At 39.5% G+C, this 25255-nt stretch overlaps 1 protein-coding gene across 2 annotated transcripts in view; it reads left to right on the forward strand.

The window, feature by feature from the left end:
- The window catches only part of Scg5 (secretogranin V), a 55279-nt gene extending 32044 nt beyond the window's left edge, over positions 1-23235 (forward strand). Inside the window, exons 3-6 of one of the 2 annotated variants that reach the window (XM_005337133.4) lie at positions 8355-8504; positions 11718-11830; positions 18824-18877; positions 22690-23235. In XM_005337133.4, coding sequence (XP_005337190.1) covers positions 8355-8504; positions 11718-11830; positions 18824-18877; positions 22690-22785 — 413 coding nt within the window. In that variant the 3' untranslated portion in view covers positions 22786-23235. The remainder of the gene's footprint in view (positions 1-8354; positions 8505-11717; positions 11831-18823; positions 18878-22689) is intronic. The other variant, XM_013363694.4, reaches the window with a different exon arrangement.
- Positions 23236-25255: the final 2020 nt, after the last annotated feature.

Raw genomic sequence — 25255 nt, forward strand, 5'->3', positions numbered from 1 at the left:
ATTCATGCACTATAGTTATACATCTAGTGGGATTCATTTTGACGTATTCATCAAAGCATATAACAAAATGTGCTCCATTTCAATCTCCAGTACTTCCCCTTGCCCTCCCCTCCCCCTTATCCCTGATCTCCTTTTCTCCATTCTACTAATCTTCCTTCTATTTATTTATGGTTAAATATAAAAGTGAAATTCATTGTGATATATTCATATATGCACATAGCATAATTTGGTCAACCTCATTCCTCAATTCTTTCCCATCCCTTCACCTCCTCCCTCCTCTCTGGTCCTCTGCCTCTACTTTACTGGTCTCCCTTCTTTTTTTTTTTTTGAGATCCTCATTTTTATTCCTTTTACCTCTCACTTTCATATGTAAGAGAAAACATTCAACACTTGACTTTCTAAGTCTGGCTTATCTCACTTAGCATGAGGTTCTCCAGTTTTATTAATTTATCAGAAAATGACATACTTTCATTTTTCCTTACTTTATTTTTTTTTAACTTTTCAAGTATAATTTAGAATCTAGAATGTACAGTAACAGTAATCACAGGTCTGCATGGGTGAACAAAAAAACAAAGGATAGCCTTAAATCTCTTATATGTTTAGGAAACAGTGTTAATGATCAGAAATATACTTAATAAAAGTAAACATATATAAGACAGATCTTCAAATCACAGTGTAGCCCTTCTGTGTCAGATACAATATATGAAAGAGAGCACTTATTGGTTGTCTTGTCAGTAAACTTACATAGACTTTCATTTTATAAACTTTTACGTAACACTTAGACAAGGCTTAGATAGATAGTTCTCAGAGATGCATACATATGCTTAGTTACAAATATTTTGGATGTCAACAATATAACAGTTGTTTGTTTAGATAGTTACAAAGTAATCATTTAATACTTTAAAACAGGTACAAACACTAATTCCTTTGAGATTTAGTCATAATTTCATTCTTCTTTGTGGCTGAGTAGAACTCCATTGTGTATATATACCACATTTTTTAAAAAATCCATCTGTCTGCCAATGGGCACATAGACTGGTTCTATAACTGGGCTACTATGAATTGTATGTGTGCTTTAAACATTGCTGTGCATGTATCACTATAGTATTTTAGTTCCTTCAGATAAACATCAAGGAATGGGTCATGTGGTGTTTCCATTCCTCATCTTTTGAGGAATCTTCATACAGCTTTTCAAAGTGATTATACTAATTTGCCATTTACCAACAATGTGTAAGTGTACCTTTTCCCCCACATCCTTTGCAGCAATCAGTGCTATTTGTATTCTTGATGTTTGCCATTCTAAGTGGGGTGCAATGAGTTCCTAGTGTAGTTTTGATTTGTATCTCTTTGATTGCTAAAGATGTTGAATATTTTTTCACATATTTGTTGGCCATTCTGTTTGTTCTTTTGAGAAATGTATATTTAGATTTTTGGCCCATTTATTGATTAATTTATTTGGTTTTTTTTTGAGATTTTATTTATTCTTGATATTAATCCCCTGTCAGAAGAGTAGTTTAGCAAAGATTTTCTCCTATTCTGTAGGATTCCTTTTTATACTCTTCATTGTTTTCTTTGCTGAGCAGAAGCTTTTTAATTTGATGCCATCTCACTTATTGATTCTTGGTTTTATTTCTTGAACTTTAGGAGGGTTATTATGGAAGTTGATGCCTGCACCAATATGTTGGAGTGTTGACCCTGTGTTTTCTTCTAGTAGTTTCAGTGTTTCTGGTTCAATTCTTTGGTCTTTAAGACAGTTTGAGTTGATTTTTGTGCAGGATGACAGATAAGAATCTAGTTTAGTTCTTGTACATTGAATATCCAGTTTTCCCAGCACCATTTGTTAAAAAGGTTATCTTTCTTCCAATGTATGTTTTTGGCACCTTTGTCAAGGGTCAATGATTATTCTGTGTGAATTTGCCTTTGTGTCTTCTATTTGTTCCATTGCACTACGTGTATTTTTTATGTCAGTACCATGCTGGTTTTGTTACTATACCTCTGTAATATAATTCAAATTAGGTATTGTGATGTCTCTAGCCTCACTCTTATTGGTCAGGATTGTTTTGGCTATCCTGGGTATTTTATTCTTCTGTATAAATTTTAGGGCTCTTTTCTCTGGATTGGTGAAGAATGTCTTTGGTATTTAATGGGGATTGCATTGAATCTGTAGATTGCTTTTGGTAATATGGCCATTTTGATGACAATAAGTCTGCCTATCCATGAACATAGTATGTCTTTTCATCCTCTAAGCCCTTCTTTCTTTCTTCAGTGTTTCTTAATTTTCATTGTAAAGGTCTTTCACCTCACTAGTTAGATTTATTTCTAAGTTGTTTTTTTTTTTTGAGAATTGAATAGTATTCTTGATTTCTTTTTCAGCCAAATCATTATAGGAGTATAAGAAAGTTATTGATTTATGTATGTTGATCTTGGAATCCTCACAGGATTTACTTTATTAATTATACTTATGATTAGTAATTCTTGTCCTACTAAATTCACTAGAAGATTTTTGGTGAAAATATATTAAAAAGTACTTTGAAACTATTGAAACCATAACATTACCCAAGGGTGGCAGAAGGGTGAAGTCAGGAGTGGTCTGGCCCCATTTTTCTTTATTTCTGACCAATCTTGACTTCTACCAAAACTCTGCTCACCAAACCAGCCAGGAGAGGCTCTTGCATCATGGTGTGATGTCATCAGGCTCTGTGAAGGATGTAATTTGCACACATTGAGAACATATCTGCAAGGGAGGTATTTACTTCCAATTCCTGCAGGATTCGTGTGAATGGGAAATGGTGCCACAGGCTGCTTTTCTTGTGAAATGTGGAGGGCCTCTTTAATTGGAATAAAGCCTTGAGTCAAAGGATTTTCACTGCAGCTACAACTCCCTAATCTGAAGCCTCAAGGGGCTTTTAAAAAGGCTCTCAGCAGCTCCGCTGGATGTTGCAAATTCCATAAAGCAAGATCAACACCCTAGGGTGCTCTCAGAACTAATTTAATCTTATTTTACATGCAACTTTAATGAACTCTATTTTCTCGTTTTTCAGCTCCTTGTTACTAAAAGCATGATTCACAGACCAGTGGTTTTAGCATCACCTGGGAATTTGTTAGATGGTGAAATTTTTCCTTTAAAATGATTTAGTACATGAATATTGATCTTAAAGGGGTTGTTTCAGTCATCTGGGTACTATATGGAAAACCATGTTCCCCAATAAAAAGATGAGTGACATATTACTATAATTGGAAAACTCAGTTCAGATTTTGCTCCTTATACATTTATGAGAGTAAAATATAATACCAGAGATTTATTCTAAGAAGCAACTGAAAACTCAGCCGGTATACCAGAAATCTCATGGCTGTTCAGAGTTAAGTAAAAATCTTGGTGTTTTCTGGTATTAACTTTTCACGTTTTTATTTACTAGACATTGCAACTGTTCAAAGTCACTAAAGCAGGAAAGTGGATCTGAAACTGAAAGGAGTTTTAATTAACCAGAAAGATGCATGCCCTGCTCTGAATAAGTGAGAGTGGAAGGTGCTGAATTCCAACTAGTGTCCTTAAAACTTCTGCTGGGAGTCATGCTGGGACCCGACCAGTTCATGAGTGGCAGAGAAGGAGCTGAGGTCCATCAGAGAACCGAGGCTAGGGAGAGACTGACACCAACAAGGTCAGCTGCCTGGCTGGGTCATCAACCTAAAAAGCATATGCAGGAGAGGGAGAAAGGCACAAAACAGCGGATGGGGATGCAGAAGGGAGTCAGGTGTGGGTGAAATCTTAGCAGACTTTTATGGAGTGTTCTAGCACACTCCAAGAAAGAGATTTAAGGGCTCCAACCCAGATCAGAGGGATTCAAGTATCCTTTTCCTTCTTCCTACAGTTGCTCCTGTGCATCACAATTGAGTACAACTTTGTTGCCATGATGATATAAGCAAAATCTATCAATAAATCAATATCTAGAGTTTAGAAATAATCAGCTTCCTGATACCAATTTTATCACATAAAGCATAAGTAAACCAAACTTCATTTGACAAAATTCATTTGACAAAAATTAGGTATTTTCCATTCACTTTAGAGATATTTGTAGATTGCTGTGGCTGTAGTGGCAACAGATAAATAACACATCATCACAGGGTAGAATTAATTACCTGAAATAATTTCAAAGCTGTAGTTGAAAGATCCTGTCTTTAGCAATGGTGTTATTTTCTCAGATCAGCAGACCTGTAGACTCTGGCATCTTCACAGACTTTTGACTCACCTGTGTTATGTGTATGGCTACTGTGGCCACTATGCCCAATCCCTGTCACTACACTCCTGCATTTGAGCAACAGTTTTAGAGTAGGCCTTCTTAATTTCCTTCCAACCTATTTTGTACAGTGGTCAGTTGCTATACTACTATGCATTGTCTACACCATGGTTAATTGTACTGGGGAGTATATCTTATTACACACCACTGGTTTATTGTGTTAGTCTTAATTAACCATCTAGACTACAGCATCATCTAGAGAATAGAAACCAGATCTGTCATATTTTTATCTTCTATAACTTTAGCAAAATAACTGATATGTTTCTTCCAGCAAGAAGTCTTCCAGGCCTTAGAGAAGGACTAGATTATTCTCTCTATACAGCTGTGACATCTGCTGTATCCTGCTTCCAGTATAAGTGCATTACAAGTGTCTCTTTCTTTTCTTTATTTTCAAAACAATTATCTTTTATTTTTATTTTTTAAAAATTTGTTCTAGTTAGTTATACATGACAGCAGAATGCATTAAATGTTTGTTTCTTTTTGTATCACTATAAACTATAGACTAATGAAAGCAGGGTCCACATGAGAATGGTTCATCACTGACCCTCCTGTACTTAGTCCAAGTCTTGATTTATAGAATATACTCAATAAATATTTTTAAAATTGATTAGTTAATAATTTTAAAATGCATCTGGATGTAAGATAGTGAAGAAGATTGAAGTGAGTGGACCAAACATCATTCGTAGCACCATAACATTTTGATTGACGTGGCTTCAGCTAATAGATCAATAATATTCAAACATTATAATGAACCAGACAACTAGCATTTTATGGGTCTGCAACCAGGTGATTTTCAAGTTATTTTCCATAAGTGCTTACTTGTCTATAAAACTCCAGGTCCTAAGTGCAAAGGGCAACTTTTTTTTTTTTTAACTTCTACACATCTCCCACAGTTCCTACCCCAGCAACTTTGTTTTCATTTGATGTCATTAAGTGCAGTTTGAAAAGAGCTTGTGTTCTAATATATCTGCCTGGTTCTAAACATCTGTTGCTCCATAACAAGCGTGGCATTCATTTTAATGGCTCTGGTGCACACAGGTAAACAGAGCCTTGGCAGGCCTTTCATAAGGGAGACTGTGTTTGCTTCCTTCATTAATTACTAATGGGGCATTAAGACATGCATTCACCTTTGAGCCAAGTTGGATAATTCCTGGCACCTAATGCTAGGGTGCTTTCAAAAGTTGAAACATGTATTGACACAGCGAGAGCATGCCCTATAGCAAGCACAGTGGCAGCGCCAAGATTATACAAAGCTTCAAATATATCAATACCAAGTATACTGATATGTCTGCTTAATCCTTGCAACTTTTGAGTTAATGTGGAATAATAATTACATATGTCCAGAGTACCTCTGCAAGCAGCTACCACAGCATGAATTGGATCAACCATTAGAAAGACACAGAAAGGTTAAAATAAAGAGATGACAAACCAATGGAATAAAAAGTAGCAGGCTAATAGGGGAAATATGAATGAAAGTATGCTTTATGCATTAATTTTTATTTAATAGCCAATTACTAATGTAGTTAAAATGAAGAATTTATATCCTTGGACATGCCAACTAACATAGCATCAAAGTGATAAAATGAAAACAGTAATAAGAGATTGGCAGATAAATAGTAGTATTCGTAGATTTTAACATATTGCCATCAGATTATGATAAAATATAAGGAAGAACATAAAGAATACACTTAAAATGTTGAATAATTCACTATTTTTTGACATTTATGAGTTATATAAAATACCTTATTCTAGCACATGGAAAATATACAAAAATATAATATAGTAGTCTGCAAAACAAATACATTTTTTCAAATGTAAAAATTCTGCAGGCTACCCACTCTCATTGCAAAGCAATGAAATATAAACATGAATGATATCAACAACCCAGATGATTGGTGATTTGTGAATTTGAGAGCTAGGAGGAATTACTGGAGATAAGATTGCCTTTTTAAAGTTAAACCTCAAATCAAACATAATAAATGGAGATTGAATGATGAAAGTAACTTTATAGAGATAGTATGACTCCCAAGACATGGAGCCAGACATGATCTTACTGAATATGTTTACATTCCCAAAGAAAGAAATGTGTCAATCCAAAGTAGAGTTGGTTGAGCCCAAAATAACAAGAGCAAGCTACTGTGTTCATCCAGGGAGAAAGAGAAGTCCATCCAGCTGAACTCAGGTAATCTGGCCAGTTGGCAAGATTATCTTGTGGAGGTGGAAGGTGGAGCTCTAATTTCAGGCTTGCCAAGTCATCTTTGATTCTGAGTCGTGGTCCCTTGTATGAGTCTGTGTACACTAAAGCAGCTGTGAGGGGTTCCTGGGCCTAAATAAAACTGAGAAATATGAAGTTCTTTCAAGAAATGGTCTGCTGTCTGATGGAAAAGGAAACTTCCTGAAACTTATAAAATGTAGGGGCTACAAGAAAGTGTCCAGAAATTGATATGTATTTGCACATATACAGTAAAGCAAGTTATGCAATCAGTGTAAGTTGTTCTTATTCTCTGATGGGCCCTGGGTTCTGAGAAGGTTTTGGTATGAAGCACTTAGAAGTTTGTGGGAGGCATAAAATAAATGGGAAATGACAGAATTTTTTTTTTAAACAAATGCTGGTGGGATAATAGGTTAACTGTTTTACATACACCAAAATAAATAACATATGTATTAAAGAGTCAATTTAAAAAATAGAAAAGCTAAAAGCAATATCCCAATGTTGGTAGTACCTCTGGAGGGACAACAACTTTGCAAGTTTAGAAGCACAAGAAGAAATCACAAAGGAGAATAAAAACAAGTCTGACTAAACAAATATTAAAAACTTATGTTGGTAAAGTATTGTAATAATGACTAGAATTCAAAGTCAGACAACATGGGAAAATATTTGCCAAAGCTGTGATGGCCAAAGGCCTGATATCTTTATCATGTAGAATGCTTGAACAAATTGATAAGATAAACATTTTAATTCCAAGACCATAAACAGACAAGTCATAAATAAGAAATCAAAACTAGCAGATAAACATGGCAAATATTTGACTGAGCTGAAAAATCAAAAGACATTTAAATTTTTCTAAATTAAAATTAGCAGAGGAAGTTTAAAAAATTATTTTTATAAATCCCAATGGTTAGTAAGGATGTTCTAAAATGGTATTCTCATTTTTTGTTGATGAATTTCATTAATTAGTACCTCTTTTTTGGGAAAACATTTGGCATTACAATATCATGAGCCATAAAAATGTTTATAGCCTTTGACCCGGTAATTAGACTTCTGGGAATTTATCCTGAGGAAAATTAATCCAAAATATGGAAAAAATTAAATGCCTAAAACAAACTGGGAAACACTAAACGTCTCACAATAAGGGAATAGTTAATACGTCATGGTACAGCGATTGGATAAAAAAAACTACATAGTCATTCATAATTACAGGAATAGAACCCAGGCAGACAACGGAAGGGTGCTTGTGCTTTAATATGAAATAAAAATGAGTAAAGCTTTATGTGTAAAAAGACATGCTGAGGAGGAAATGAAAGATCAGAATAAATACCTCAAAATTTAAGTGGATGGAGCCAGAATGGCAGGATGAGAGGTGACTTTTTTCTTCACCTTTTTTTCATAATCTTCTTTCAGTAACCTCCTCCCTTTCTGCCCCTACCCTCAAACCGATCCATGCCCTGCTTCCAGAGTCCTTCCCATAGGTGCCATGCAAATGCGAACTCATCCAAGAAGCCCTCCCATCACGCCAGCCAAGTGAAACTCTCCCTTTCCTTACTCCATGTGCTGTATTCACATTTCTATCATAGCTCATGTGTAATCTGTCTTATGCTGAAATTATATATATATATATATATATATATATATATATATATATATGATATAAATATAAAATCTGTTTCTGCACCTAAATTTCTAAACATCTAAACTTCCCTCTAGGGCAGGAACTGTTTTATTTATTTTTCTTTCCCCACAGCATAGAGCACAGCATCTTGCCTGTATGATATGCCTGAATTAATAGTAGCTAAAAATGAATTTAATTGCACTGCAATGAACCTCTGATTCCTTTCCAGGTGGAGCTCATGAAGGTCTGCAGCACTTGGGTCCTTTTGGCAACATCCCCAACATTGTGGCAGAGTTGACTGGTGACAACATTCCTAAGGACTTCAGTGAGGATCAAGGCTATCCAGACCCCCCAAACCCCTGTCCCGTTGGAAAAACAGGTAATGGACATACCCTTGGGTTCCCATGGAAAGTAGAGGCTTGGGGAGGAAACTGGAAATTCTAACACCATCTACAATACAGGCTCTCCTGAGATGAATTGCTCCTTTTATCATTTAAGTTGAGGCCTTGTCTTCCCTGGGGCACAGAGCTTCCATCTTGGGATGGAACAACCAAAGTAGTTGAATGTGTCTGAGCAAAATGGAGCTGATGCCTGGGAAGGCAGGAAAACCAGAATCACAGCCTGGCTTCAACCACTTAATCTCTCTTTTATTTGCCTCCAGGGCTTTGGGTGGGTAGGAAGAAAGACCAGTGTGAGTTTTGGAGAAGAGCCATGTCTCCAAGGGTCTGGGTAAATTGATTAGCTATATTGTAGTACAGTGGTTCTTCAAGTGGGCTTCTGGGACCAGCAGCATGATCATCACCTGGGATCTTATAAGAAATGCAAATTCTCAGGCCCTACCCCCAGACTTATTAACTCAGAGACTCTGGGGCTGGAGCCTTATGATTGTGGCGTACACTGGAGTTTGAGACCTGCTTTATAAGAGAATGGGAAGGGACCCACAGTTTGAGCCAAGAGGTCCGAGTTCTAATGTCAATTACAGCATGTCACTCACTTCCTTAAGCCTCTCCATTTGTGAAAGGATGACACAGCCAAAGCCTTAAAGAATCATATAGTATAGACTGGGGATGTGGCTCAGTGGCAGAGCACTTGCCTAACAAGCACAGAAGCCCTGGATTTGATCCCTAGGGCAGCAAAATAAATAAAGAAGCATACAATGTAGTTGTAAGTTATCTTGACAAAAGGAAGATAAAGACCCATGTAATCGAGCACTAGTTATGTATATCTAGGACTCTGAGACAAGAGCATTCAAAGTGAGCAGATAGAGGTGGATAAAACCCCAACTCCAGACTTCTTGTCTGGGATTATCTGCCACTGACTTTGCTATCCTTCCATTAAGATAACATATTCACACCATTTGTTCAATCACAGTTTGCAGCTTAAAGGGAAATCACTTGCTAAGTGTCACCATTATTTGTGAGAAATTGCTTGAGATCTGCCTCACAGAGAATCATGCACAGCACAGCACAGCATGGGTGAGCAGCCCAAGAGGGAAACCTCTACTCCCTCTCCCCTGCCTGCTCACCTCTGAGCCACAGGCCAAGAGCAGCAGGGCTCCAGCCTCAAGGGTAGAATGTGGATTCTGAGGCACATTTTCAGGCCCCAGATCTTCCCAGAGCAGGTCTCTATCTCTGTATCTCAGTCTCTGCCTACTCACAGGTACTTGAGAAACAATTATGAAAAGGGTGTCAAGCTGCCACCTGCAGACCACCTGAGCTCTCTGCTCCCCTTCCCTACATGTTAATTGCCATAGATAAAGACGTTAGAAATAGCTCAGTACAGAGAGGACTGTCCCAGTACAGGTGCACTACGCATTTGTTCAGAAGGTGACTTTCATACCAGCTTCGTGCTGCTAGAGCTGAGAAACTGCATGCTTAAAATTGCTAGAAGGCTTACAATCTGTCCTAGAAGCTAGACAACCTGGCAAATTGTAAGTAGACCCCTCTCAGTATTGACTTTTGAAAAGCAATCTTCTTTCCTCTTCTAACCCTGAACAAAATTCAGCCCCTCCCGTCCCTTTTTTTTTATTTTAAAGAGAGAGAGAGAGAGAGAGAGAGAGAGAGAGAGAGAGAGAGAGAGAGAATTTTTTTAAAGATACAGTGAGAGAGGGAGAGAGACAGAGAGAGAGAGAATTTTTCAATATTTATTTTTTACTTATTGGCGGACACAACATCTTTGTTTTGTATGTGGTGCTGAGGATTGAACTCGGTTCGCATGCATGCCAGGCAAGCGCGCTACCGCTTGAGCCACATCCCCAACCAAGAGATAATTTTTTAATATTTATTTTTTTAGTTTTCGGTGGACACACATCTTTATTTTTTTATTTTTATGTGGTGCTGAGGATCCAACCCAGCGTCCTGCGCATGCCAGGCAAATGCTTGAGCCACATCCCCAGCCCCCCGTCCCCCGTCCCCCTTTTTAAAGCCGTTGTCTAAAGTCCAGTAGAGATTGAAAAAATAATTCACTTTAAGAACATCATGCCTAGTAATGTTAGAATGTAGGAAAAAGCAGCAGCCAGGAGGGATAAACTTTTAAATTTTATTTGGATGGAGGAGATGCTTTATTTGGAAGAGCAATCACAGAATGAACTGCCATTTAAAGGGAGATGGTGGGAGAGGGAACTAAAACATATTACAAAACTATTATGTGCTTTTCCATAAGTGATCAATAAATGATCATCCTCACAGCAACTCTGTAAGGTAAGAAGTTGATTACTTGTACCTCACAAATGAATACATAGACTTAGAGAGGCTAGGTTGACTTTCCCAAGGAACTAAACCCATCTGGGTCTTATGAGCTGGGATTTGATCCTTGAGCTCTGATCTGAGGGACTCTAAATTGTCAGCCATTTCTACTGTACTCACAACCCGGCACTGTCTGAGGATTGTCGCTGCTATTGTATGCAATACTTTCTCAAAGATGCTAAAGTGTTTCTAAAGAGCTCACTCAAGACAAAACAGTGAGTCATGATGAATGAAAGTGTATTAGTTAAGGAAATATTTAGCTCTATAAAAGATTAAAAAATGTTAGTGACTCAACATAATAGAAATTTATTTCTCACTCATGTGAAGTTCTGCCAGAGGAGGGTGAGGGTGTGGTGGGGGCGGATGGTTCAGCACCCCAGACGGCCATCTTTACACTTGACACCCACAATTGCCCTGTTCAGCAACATGCAGTGTGCAGACCCACAGATGGTGGGAGGATTGAATAGGGCATTGCAGGAGGTTCTTATGGGCCAGGTCTGGAAGTGGAATATATCACTTCTGCCCATATTCTATCTATTGGCCCCCAACTCAGGTATATGACTTCACCTGATTGCAAAGCAAGACGAGAAAATTAGCCTAGTTATGTGCTGAGGAGGGAAGGGAAGTCTTTTTGATGAACAGCCAACAGATCTCTACCATAGGAGTAGAAATGTGGGATAAGTAGTCCCCATCCAATAGGGAGACTAGATACCGGGGGAAAGTAACTTAGAATAACTGATGATATAAATAGATTCTGACCTTTGCATGTCTAGATATTTTTGATGAATTAACTCTTAGGATAACAATAAATGTTGTGGCCCTTCCTCAAAACCTTTGGCTGTTTGCAGTAGATGATGGATGTCTAGAAAACACCCCTGACACCGCAGAGTTCAGTCGGGAATTCCAGTTGCATCAGCACCTTTTTGATCCGGAACACGATTACCCAGGCCTGGGCAAGTGGGTAAGTTGAGTCTCAGCTGCTAGTAGATTTTGTGTTCTGGTACTCCAAAGGTACTGATGGCAGAGATGAGCAATATGGATAGAAGGAAATAAGAATACTTGTTTAAAAGCAAAAATTTTTTTTTAGAAATCTCTGGTTGAGAGGGACTTTAATTGATTATCATTCCAAATCACACTCATGTGTCTAGGAGCAACAATCAAATCCATCCAAAGAGTCAGCAACCAAAACAGATCACATCAGCTGTAGTCTCCAGAGGCTGCTTCTTGGATCTTCTCCACAGTCCACATCCTAACACATTTTTGGGCTTCATCAGTATTTCAGGCCACTCACAGAATTTTGTCAAAAAAAAGGTGCTTATAAAACTTGCAAATTTGATCTTTAAACTAAGAGATAATCTCTGCAGAATCAAGAGAAAAAGATGTCCAAGCTTTGAAACAGACATACGTAAGCCTTATGGAAAGAGAAATTCCCATTGTAGCAGTGAGCATGGTTGGTGCCAGTCACCAGTAAGTATGTATTGCTGTCGATTAAGGGAGTTGTTTATAAACACTTTTGAAAGAGAAATCATGAGCCCTTGGTACCGGGGTGCTAAAAACAAGTCCTGTCAATGTGGCCACACTCTTCTGTTTGCCAGCACCCTTCACGTACTTTCCAGCTTGATGAGGGATGTGAAGTGGACACGCTGTACTTGGACATCAGTGAAGTATTTGACAAGATCATGGATGATCTCACATTGGAAGAGGTGGAGCGATGCAGCCTAGGCAACAGAGGGAGCTTGTTAGAGAATCCTTGTCAGGATGGAAGGGGATTTTTACATGGTATCCTGCATGTCTTAGCACTACCCCACTCCATATTTTTTACCAATATTTGAAATAAAAATATAGAACATGCACTTATTAGATCCTCAGAGGATGACACTAAGTTGTAAACGTTAACCCTGGATGACAAAGTTGGGATTCAAGGAGATCCCAACAGGCTGGAATATTGCTGCACACACGTGTAAAACTGCACGGGGACCTGTCTAGGTTCCTGTGACTGGGCTGATGCAATCAAATGCCCAAGTCCTGTGAGGACAGTGGGGAACAATTAACAGAGTCAACTCACATATAATAGTCAAGTGGTCAGTACTTCTATAGAACAAGGGAATGAATGAGTGTGTGGGCAGATTTCCAAATTGCCTAAGCCCTTCTAAGTCCTCGATTCACTTTCAGCTCATTACTGGCTAATGACTTTGCTTCCTACTTCATTGGGAAGCAAAGTCGTTAGCCTTTTGAGAGATTTCAAACCTTAACTCCCTCCCTTCCTTCTGTAGCGTTTTACTAAAAGAAATCCCTCCTGGTTAATGACTGCTTGCATTTCTTCCAGCATCTTGCTTCAACCTTGCATGGAAATAGTTCCCTCTGCCTTCAACATACACACATTTCACAAATTGAAGCAACAAAGCAAAAATACTCCTAGTTAATTTTCTTCTCCAGTTGCTCTCTTCCTCCTCCTCCTCCTCCTCCTTCTTCTTCTTCTTCTTCTTCTTCTCTCTCTCTCTCTCTCTCTCTCTCTCTCTCTCTCTCTCTCTCTCTCTCTCTCTCTCTGGTTCTGTTAGGGAGAATTGCTTTCTGGAGCCTTCTCCAAGCCTACTAGTGGAGTTGGTACATGTTGAATTGAACAAAAAAATATCTGGAGATTCTCGAATAGAATACTGCAATCATGAGACCCTTCTATAAAAGTTGTCCTGGTGGCATTATTAAAAGACAAAATAGAGGGAGAAGAGACAACAGACAGGAAGAAAAAATAGGAGAAGTGATTCTAGTTGTGATGGCTGTAAATACAGTGAAGAAGGTGAGAATCCATGATATTTCAAAGTGGGCAAACTAACTAGAATTATTATATGGTGTAAATGCATGAGGAGGAAAGATGAGAGATGCCAAGTCGATTTGAAATGGGTAGTATGAACCTTTCCTCCCTTCCTTCTGTAGCATTTTAGTGAAACATTTTAAAGAGATGGGGAAGAGAGGGAGAGGGAACAAAAGAAGGGAGCAGAGAGAGGGAGAGAAAGAGTGGAAGGTCATGAAACAGCACCAGGATGGGATCCACAAGGGAGAGGAAAGTATTGCCAAACTGAAGCCAGGGCCAGGTTCACCAAGGAGGAAACAGAAGCTATGGAGCCTGCTTTGTTTCAGTACTGTTAGGTACTTAGCATACGATATTCATCAAAACATGGTACTGTTTTTTTTTTTAAAGATTAATCTTGTTGTTGAGATGAATGGCATGCAAATAAATTTAGCTTAGCACTGTTTAGCTTCGTATCCCAGGTGTGTTCCTATGACCAGGTGAAATTCTGGGAAAGGTGGAGGATAAAGGTAAAGCAAGACCCAGGTCTGAGGTCCAGGGTGACTAATTGACATGCTAGCCATGAAGGAAGTGAAGGCACTAATGAAGGTAGCACTGAAGTCCCAGGTGGGAAGGTATCCAGCCTAATTGGGAGACACAAATGAGCAAAAGGAAGAAAGGAGACCAAGAGAAGGTCCAAGTGAGGACAAAGAGCCTAGTGGGTGGTGTGATGGAGTGAGAGAGAGGGAAACTTCCCACTTTCCAACTTTCATTACCTCCTCTTCAAATCCTTTTTAGATTTCTCTCACCATATTCCATGGACTCCCAGAAAGAGGCCAATCACTCTCCCTTATTCTCTTTGCTGCCTTCTCTAAATCCTGACTTGTTTTTCTCTCCTTCATGTTCATTCTTTGTCTGCATCAGAGCCAAAGATTAGAATTTAGGACCATACGTACAAGACAAAAGTAAGATCATAGATCAATGACCAGGAACAGTGTTTAACACCTTTTATCAACTATAATTATGTGTTTGTGTGAACTTAAGTTTCCTTGTTTATTTTCTAATTACCACCCAGCAATAAAACAGGACTTGCTTGGCCTCCACATGGAAGTGTGAATGAGTCTGTCTTGCCCATCTAAACTGGGACCACACAGACTTGCCTCCTCGCTTATACAGGGTAGTCTCAAGCTTGTCTTCAGCTCAACTATCCTTTAGTTCATAAAACAAATATCTTTGACAGTAGAACTGCAACACAAAACCCTGCTTCTTTTTGTGCTAGTAGCCCCTGTTTTTGACATTAGCTGGAGCTAAGCTACATCTTTAGCAGTGATTCACATATTACAAATAATCAGTGTCTGTCCTGTTTCCTGCATGCCTCTCTCATTGTTAATGCAACAAGACACATTTATTAAATGCACATCAGACGCCTTCTGGGCTCCATGTTAGATAATGGGAATACACTGGTGACTAATAATAGTGATTATATTATACAATACAATAGTAAATACAATACAATGAGAAGCCGTCTGTATTTTCATGGCTCGTCGCTCATAAAGTGTCCCGCACAGCAATCTTTAGGGATCCCATCTAGGACTGGTTGCCCTTCAGGCAGCGTGTGTAACTACAACATTGAGGGGCTGTGACCAGTGGCTGGCTGCTGCTGATGTCAGTCCTGTTCTTTTTACACATTAACTGCTAAGCATTTTTCACTTTGGAAAAAGCTGTCTCAAAAAGCAAATGCTTCTCTTTTCCACTAGTTGACTGGAGTCTGAGCCACAGGACAAACGAGGGTCAAGAACCCTCCCTGACTTTCATTGGCCTTCATGATTTCAACTTGTTTGAAAAGTTGAATGTCCTCAGTTGGGGTTTGTCTCAGGCTTATACAGGGTGTCAAAGCCAAAGATTAGAATTTAGGACCATATGTATAAGACATACTTGTACTTTAAATTTTCCATTTGACACATAATAATTATACATATTTATAGGGTACAGTGGGACATCTCAAGTCACATATCTAATGTGTGATGATTCAGATCTGGGTAATTGGCTTATCTGTCACCTCAAACATTAATCATTTCTTTGGTGGCATTCAAAATCCTCTCTACTAGGTATTTTAAAATATGTATGGATTTTGGTCAACCATGGTTATCCTACTGTGCTATAGAATGTTAGCAGTTATTCCTTCCATCCAACTGCACCCCTGTAACCCATTAGTCATCTTCTTTCCACCTCCCCTCCCCACACCCTTCCCAACCTCTGATAGCCACTCTATTCTCTACATCTATTAAACTTTTTTAGCTTCTGCATAGTCATGCATGCTATCCATGTACTTTACACCAGGGAAGCACATGATGGCAGTTGGTCCCACAATTGGTGGTTTTAACTTTGTTCACTTTGCTAAAGTGTTGTCTACCACATTTCTCCAGTGTAAAATCATCATTTTCCACTTTGAAATGAATAGTTACTCTGTGGGAAAATACTTTTAGACTGTAAAAATATTCTGTTCTCCATTCAAATTTTAACCAACCAATTTAGTATCCACTGCTGATGCTTCCCAGAATCAGCTATTACTATGGTGGTTGCAAAATGGTGATTTTTCTTACTCTCCTATTCTTTCTGAATTTACTAGTTGGCATTCTACTCTAAGCAAGTGTTTTCCCTGCTTCCCTTCTGTCTGTCTGTCTTTCATCCATCTATCTATCTATCTATCTATCTATCTACCTATCTACCTACCTACCTATCTATCATCGGTCTATAGGTATGTTATTTATTTAGTATCAGCATGCATTCCTGTAACTGCTAATTTTGATGTTTGAACTGTCCTAGATTTGGTCAGTTGGAGTCCCTTCAGGCTGACTTCTTTTCTTTCTTTCCAACATGACTCTGTCATTTTCTTGGGTGTTTCCTTGTTTGCTAACCTAATGAAGTATTCCAATTTTCTTTGTCCTCACACTGTCTCTGCCATAACCCTGGAATCAGATATTTCTTCAAGAAGCCCCTCCAACCCCCATTTCATTTAGGAATGGAATTTGAAACCCAGAACTGAGCAAATGTCCAAAATATTGATGGCACAATGGAAAGCCCTTTTAATGAACTTAAACCCACTACTCACATAAAAAGCAGGCTCCCCACTACTCAAGGAATCACAGTGAATGGGTATCAGAAGGTGTGACTGGTTTCTTCTCTTTCTTCTCCAATAGGTATCAAAAGAGGTACCTGATTTTCTCTCATTCATTCTGTTTTTTTTTTTTTTTTTTTTTTAATGTTTGGTTGGTTTTAGTTCCAGGGATTGATCCTGGAGGCATTTAACCACTGATCCATATCCCCAACCCTTTTTATTTTTTATTTTGTGACAGGATCTCACCAAGTTGCTTAGGACCTCATTAAATTGAGCCACTGGGATTACAGGTGCCCAATCTAGCTTTTTAAAAATATGATTTTGACCCACACTATACCTACCAATCCCTGTTGTTAAATCCAGACAATAGCAGAGATAGAGGCAAATGCTCCAGCCACTTCCCTGCAGGGCTGGGGAAGAATACCCTGCTAGTCCTCACCCCAGCTCTGAGGGAAATGCAGACACCTTCTTTGAGAAGAAGACTTACCAGCTCTTCTGCATTTCTGTGGGTGTCATCTGCCCTGAGATCTTCTATAAGAGATTCAACGAATGCTGGTGTTAGTTACCCTGATGGTGGCCCTGAGGAACTGTGACAGGGCTGATTGGCACTCTACCCTTTGACACTAGCTCTGGGTTCCTCTGTGCTCCCTCTAGCTCAGGCAGCCGAACACAGTGGTGCCTGTTCTCACCCGCTTTCCCCACAGCCTCCCTTCCTTAGCTCTGGAAGGAACACCTAGGACATTTTCTGTGCAGTATAAGTTATTTACATTCACAGACGGTAGGGAGCCCCACTGCAATATCCTCCTGCCTTGAGGGAACCATCAGCAGGTCTGTCTTTTCTCCCTTCTGATATTAACTTGATCCATCCCCCAGCTGAGCAGGCGGTAGAGGCCACAGCCAGTTTGGGTTTTGGCAGTGAAGGCTCCTGCACTCCTGGCTCAGCCCCTGCATAGCTGAGGTTGGGCCAGGAATATGCATTGTCAATTGCAGGCGGGGTAGATTTTAATGAACATAAAATGATGAAGCTCATTCTTGGCATTTGTCATTTTCACTTTCAAATCTACCATTAAAAAAATCCTTTCTAACCAGACAGCCCAGAGGATACAAGCGCTGTATCAACTTGTTCCTCTCCAGAACTCTGTCGTCTCCTTTTATTTTTTTGTAAAGTCAATATCAAGGTATTTCACTTAGAGCAAGATGAATCACCTCTTTTGTACATTATTTCCCTTCTGATGAAAAACCAAATAAATAAAACAACACAAGTGAAACTCCCAAATCCCCTTCTCCCGTTCTGCCTTCAGGTCAAGTGCTCTGTCTTTTATAATCTCAATAGAAGGAAATCTGTGAAGCATGTGTCTGATATTCTAGAGCTCATTTAAGTCCACTGTGTGTTTGAAATACAGCAATATGTGGAAACACTTATACAAACTGCGGTAACGGAGCCTCCCCCCCCACCCCGCCCCAACATAACTTTGCTTTCTGCCAAGAAGTTTTTTTGGCAGTTTTTAAAAGGTTCACTCTATTATAAAAATGTTACAGACCAAATGGCTTTCTGATTGTCTTGACTGGGGCCACTGACTGGAGCCACAGAAAGGATGGCCGCAGAAGTCAGCGTCCGTTTATTTACACAGGGTTTGATGTTAGTAGTCAGACACGGCTCTTGAGAACAGTTTATGTATGTGCACAGTTCATAAAAAGGGGAGTTAGATGTCGAGATAAAATTATTTATTTTAATCCAAGGCTGTTCACAGTGAGGAGATGGGTTTCCAGCGCCCTGGTATGTTGGACTGTCACGCTTTCCTGTTTATGGGATTGCTGATGACACTGTGTGCCTCAGGGCATTGCAGGGGACTTTATTGAAAAGCTGCACAGCCACCCGCTTTTCTCTTGTGGTCTATCGTTCTACATGCCATTCCTTTCATCTAGCTTTGTTTCCAAAATATGTGTATGCAAATATCCAGGGCACACACCAAGGATTGCTTTTAAAACAGACATTCACCAAATTTGATCCATACTTCCGGCATTGATGTTTTCTTTTCTCCCCATTCTAGAACAAGAAACTCCTCTACGAGAAGATGAAGGGAGGACAGAGACGCAGGCGGAGGGTAACTCATGGTCTACTGGGGTGGTGTCGGGATGTCTTGCATATTCTGAATGGGGCAGTTGATAAGCTGGAGGCTTCAGTTGCTGGAAAGTAGCAGAATCCTGAGGAACAGTACAGTGGTCCGGTGTGACAAGGGCCATGCCCAGAAAGTCCACCCTTGGCTTCTGGGATGGCTTCCCCCAGCTTAGGCACACAGTTTTCAGTGGAATGCCTATAACCTCCCATCCAGACCGGAAATGTGCATTGTAGTCCTCCCACCTGGGTGGGAGATGCAGGGAGAACCCAAGGCTCTGTCTTACCTTGAAGAGTCTATGGGCCAGGGAAGGAGACTGCTTACATATCTGCCTCAATTAGGTAAAAACACAAGGCAAGAAAAAGGAAGTGTTGAACTGCATGCTCCAGCCATTAGTCAAAAGGAGTGTGGGAGCAAATGATGAGATGAGTCAAACTTCATTCCTTACACATATCTTTTCTTGTGGCCTAACCAGATGGATATAAAACCCACTGGACCTATGGGGTTGGTTTGCTGACTGCTGAGTTTACTGCAGGCTCAGTTGTTAATTATCCCAGGGCTGCCCAAGGTGGGACCTTGGTCTGGGTGCTCTACATTTAGCAACTGCCTAGTCACTTGTATGTGGTCACCTTGTGTAAAGCTGAATGCCGAATCTGCTTCAAGTTTCCACTGCATTTTATGGCATGGAGACATGATAAGTGATCTATCTGTGTATTCTGTTAATCCACTGTACCTTATTAGATAGAAGGTCCTGGGCACTTGTCTCTGTTTTCCTGATCAGATGAAGTGGAAAATCTCATTATTACATAGTAAAGTACTACAAAATACTAATCACTTTAATTAAAACATACAAATGAAACCATACATCCACAGGCCACTGACCATTTATTCAGAATCACAGTTACCTGGATCCTGGCAAAATTTGGGAATCTGGACAGTGCTAATTATAGCCATTCTGAATAGTTTTGCCAAAATCAGTCAGAGAGTGCTTTAAGAGGTGTGGATTTTCCAGCCTCGATATTAATCCTTAGGCTCCTGCAACAGACAGTTAAAGCCCCTGTGCTTACCAAGAGCCAGTTCCCTATGTGAGAAGCAGAAAGTTCTTACATCTGGAAACACATCTTGGTTGGGAGAGTTAACGGGGTTATTAGAGGTTTTTCTTAGTGATTACAGCTTCCAATGGCAGCTGGTGATAGGAAGGGTGTAATGTGTTCTTGAGAGAACATCAAGAAATTCTATTCTAGGAGCTCTGAATACACATAATTTACCAGGAAGATGGCTGGAATATCTCCCCGTGGCACAAGGACATTTCCAAATAAGACCAGCGACTGACCCAAAATGAATAACTTAGCATGCAGCTTTAATCGGCTGGTCTTCCTGGCCTACCATTCCTTCAGCCCTGACTCAGTGAATGACTGTGGGTCACAATCTAGGTCATTTTTCCAAGACAGCAGGGATTACCAAAACTCAGAAATCTGGCTAAGACACATGTTATAACGGATTTTACTTTGGCCTCAATGTCTTCCACATAGGAAAGGGGTAGAATTTAGGAAAATAAGGGTCACTTTGACCCAAAAGTATCAAGTTCTTCCTATTCTCAGGCATTTATAAAGACTCGTTCTCATGCCATAAGCCCTGGGCCTCTTCAGACTGATGGGGAAACAGAAGCTACTGTCCCCTCATCAGGAGGTTCCCAACTTGAGATGTTCCCATTTTGAGTGAAGACCTTCGCCACTCCCTGGAGTATGAATCCATAGGAAGAAATTATGGGCTTGCTTTGTTGAAAAATCAAGACTTGCTCCAGTGAAGCTAAGCATCTGCTGTGAGTTTCCAGAGAACAGCCCAAGCAAGGATCCATTCCCCATGGCTCTTCCAGTTGTGAAATGGAAATAAGATTCTCTGTGTAGCCTAACTAGTCTCTCATCCAAGTGAGAAAATAAATACATAATCGCTCTTGAGTTCAGGACCTAATTCAAACCAAAGCTTGTTATTATTATTACTCTGAAGTGTTGGATTTAATCCTAATAGTGAAACATTTATCCCAAAAGTTCAAGGGATGACTCCTTTTCCTCCCTCAATTTTCTTCCCCTTACCTTCAGCCTTTAAAATTTCTTGGTCTGGACAGTGGAACTTTTTTTCCACAAAAGTCCCTTATCAAGAAGGAGTCCCCTGAAGTTCCAGCTGAGTGCCAGGTGGCTTTATGTGACTTTTATACTTACTTACTTTCTATTTGTTTCATTAAAAAAAAAAAGATCAATTCACCTTTAGATGACTTTGAAAAATTTTTTTACTCTTAAGCTATATCTTGTTAATATTCAATATTTACTTTTTATCTTATTTAAGCAATTTATTGGTTTTTTAATCCCATGTTTGATAAACATGACCCTCGCATATTCTTTTAAAATGTTACAATTTTCAGAATAAATACTATTACTAAGTAGAAAATATGATATTGAATGTGCTTTTACAGTCCAGTGTTCCACTTACCCCAAGATACTGATACTATCCCCTAGGGTAGGCCAGACAGCTCTAGTTGACAATCCCCCAAAAGTATTAAAGAGTATTTTAGAGATGATTGTCTGTTTGTGACATCACTTTTCAAATATATGAGGACTTTGCTAACTTTGCAATTCTCACCTTGTTAATGATACATTTTTGCAAGAGTGAGTTGGATCATTCATTTTATCAGACAAAATGTGAAAGAATGTTTATGAATGAGGTTCCTTTTATTTTCTGTTGGAGAATGTCTGCTTATCTTTCAAGAGCATCAATGGCAGGCCATTTCCCATGGGAAAGAGAGACTCACCTGTGAACTGCTTCCATTTGTCCATGGGGCTTATCATACAATGAGATTGCTGATCATTTGTAACCACAGCTTCTTTCTCATATTTTGGTTCCATTACTGGAAGGCAACTTCAATAAACAAATATCTTCCAAACTATTTGAAATTTGCTTGCTAAAGATTTTGTTGTAAAGCTCCAACTGTTAGCTCAAATCCAATACCACCCCTTCCCCCCCCCCAAAAAAAAAGATGTATTACAGACAGAATGGGAAAACCTTGACTCATTCAGAATATTGAGATTTCAGAGTATGGAATCTTGAATCCAAAAATAAAGGAGATGTCAATACAGCCATAGTTTCTTTCTTTCTTTTGGCTTTCGAATTTGCTGAGGGAGGGATTCCAGAGGCCCTGATGACCTTTCCTTACTATATACTGTGGCAAGGAAAAATCATTCACAGTCACAGGATGATCTCTGCCCAGTTTTCAGATACCAATTCTCATTTGATCCTACTCTGTCCTCCACTTTAGAAAAATCATCCTTTTTTGAGGAGTGGGGGTCAAATCCATGGCCTAAGCATACCATACTCTACCACTGAGATACCCACCAATCCCTAGAATGTTCTTCTTGCACAATAATTGAATGCATTCCATATTCCCTTTTTCACCTTAGTAGGGCCATAGAATAATGAATTTTTTAAAAATCTAGGGCTTGGTATCTAAGTTAGTAGCAAGAGCTTATTAGCTGGTCCACCACAATTTTTATGCCAAAAAAATTTTTCAAGGACCACATTGCATTTGGTAAGTAACTACTGTTGTTTGATGTCATAATCTGTCAAATGATGTTTCAAAGGCCACTGAGATATAAAATAGTACACTGGAATAATCATTTAGTAGGTGGTAGATATCATTGTCAGCTTATTGTTAACCCAATAGGCAAGAAACAGTTCTCATTTACTTCTTTTTTGAGATAGTTATATCTGTTGCTCACATATAATACCAAACCATATTTTTTTTTCAGAGTGTCAATCCATATCTACAAGGACAGAGACTGGACAATGTTGTTGCAAAGAAGTCGGTCCCCCATTTTTCAGAAGAAGATAAGAATCCAGAGTAAAGAGAAGATGCTGGCTGGAATCCCCTCCCCCATGCTGCTTATTGCATGCATTATTAGAGCCCCTGTGAATGGAAGCATGTTTCTTATATAGATAATTATGGATGAAACAGCTGTATGTGCATTGTCCTTCACAGTGATAGCTCTGCTTTCTACTAATTAAAATAAGAGCTCCTTTTTATGTGGATCTGCAATGAGCATTAAAATTAAAATGTATAAGTTGAGTACAATAAAAAAAAACAAGACTTCAAAATGCTCAGATTTCATGCAGTTTAAAATGGTGTTTGGGGCTGTGCTGTTTTGGCTGAGTCTGTAAAAAGCTGGCATTTGATTTTGATTATGTAGTGCATCCAACCCTTGGGTCTTGTTACACACCAATAAAGAAGTTTGTACTCAAGGGGAGGGGCTGACACATCTCACTTGGCTGCTTCTTAATAAATGTGTATGCAAGCATTGGTGTGTGAAGTTGTTGTTGTTGTTTAGAGCATTATGAAAAAAAACCCTTTCTTTGTTTAGTAGAACACTATGAGATACATGATCTTATCTGATCTGAACAGTAATTCTGTGAAGTAAATGGGGCATGTGCTATCCCCACTTTACAGATGGTAGAACTGAGAATACTCAACACACTACTGGGAATAATCAGAAAATCCCAGAATAGGGAGACTTTACAGGCCAAGTAACTTAACTTTTTCAACAAATACATGGCAGGAGGGTACACCATGGGAAATAATAGATTTTTAAAGGGCTGTAGAGGCATATAAACTAAATAAAATGTGTGTAGGTCTTATTTGTATTCGAACTCAAGTCAAGTTTTACGAACATTGATCAGAAAACTGGGGAAGTTTGAATAATGACTGAATATTTTTTGCTATTTAGTTGTTACATGGCACTAAGTCTGTTTTTCTTTTCCATAGAACCCTTATCTCTTAGGGATAAATATTGAATTATTTTCAGATGAAATGACATGGTGTTTTAGATTTGCTTTAAAATAATCCAATGGTAGTGATTGTAGGGGAGAGAATTTAGAGTATAGATGAATCAGAATTGGCCATAAATTGATAACAGTTGAAGCTGGGTACTAGGCATATGGGGATTCATTGTACTTCTATCTCTATATTTGGATATATTTTGAAATTTTCCATACCATATATTTTTTTTCAGAGTGTTAATCCATATCTACAAGGACAGAGATTGGACAATGTTGTTGCAAAGAAGTCTGTCCCCCATTTTTCAGAAGATAAATTAAAGGTTAAAAGGTAAGAGTAGTTTATGGAAATCATTGGCCTGGAAATAACAATGTAGACTAGTTTTCCTGGGGTATTGTGGAAGGAAGTAGCAGAGAGGTCCATGGGAGAGAAAATTTGTTTGGGGGGCTGGTAAATTGGATGGCAGGGGCCTAAGTGTCTGGAAGGAAAAGTGATTTTCATGGAAAAAGAAAGGAAACTTGGAGGTCGCAGTCTATCAGCCTTTCCACAAGGCTCCAGCCAAGGATCTTTGAAACTAGGAAGTCGGTTGTAACCACCCCAGAGACATGTGGAGAACAAAAGAAGAACATGTGTGGTACAGTAGCCAGAATGGCAGGCACACGGGGCTAGCGCCATCGACCTTCAGTCCTGATTGAACTCCCACTGTGGGTACAGCCCACTGGAGGCCCCCAGGAGCAGTTACCCAGCATGAGGAGACAGGCTGCCCCAGAGGAGTTTACAACCGGGCAATCTAGAAGAGAATTGCTTCTGTTCTTGCTGCTTGCTGGGAGGAAGACAGAGAGAGGGAGGGAAGGGGGGGGATGTTGTTTAATGTTTTCTGCAGGATTTATCTGAAGATGCCCTCCCTGCCCTCTGCCTACCAAGCAAGTCACCAGGCTGGGTCTTCTAGGAATGGCTTTTCAAAAATGTATTTGTATTAACAATGCAGAATGTCCCCGGATCCACCTGAGATTCCTGAAAGGAGAAATTCTGAGCTCAAGTGTTTCTGCTAGGGAGATGGGAGTCTGTCTAGGTTGGGTAGCTACTTAGAGGTGATGTGATCTTGGAAAACTGGAGTCCTCCATTCAATCTACAGTCCCTCAACCACTGCCACACAGTAAGAAGCAGCCACCCACCCACATCTTCCCACCTCCTGGAGCAGATTCTGTCCCTTTGGCAAGCCTGCAGGGAGGACATTTCCTGTTTGCCCAGCGAGGCACAAAGGCCAGCAGAAACACCCATTCTCTTCTTTTTCCTTGGAAAACTTTTAGAGGTACAAGGTAGCACTGAGAATGGCACAGATATCAGTCACAGCCCAGGCTTAGGGCCCAGGGAGCACAAGTCTCAGGGTCCTCTCTATCTCCACTAAAGTATCACTTCATTGGACCAGGAAAATGAGGAACCAGAAAGTGAGCGTGTATATTTAAAATAGCAAATGGCATTTAGATCATCAGTTGTAGAAACCCAGTCCTCTTGGGAGGACTGTGGGGGCTGGTGGTGGGTGA

Source organism: Ictidomys tridecemlineatus, chromosome 5 (assembly GCF_052094955.1).
Source record: "Ictidomys tridecemlineatus isolate mIctTri1 chromosome 5, mIctTri1.hap1, whole genome shotgun sequence".
Taxonomy (NCBI): domain Eukaryota; kingdom Metazoa; phylum Chordata; class Mammalia; order Rodentia; family Sciuridae; genus Ictidomys; species Ictidomys tridecemlineatus.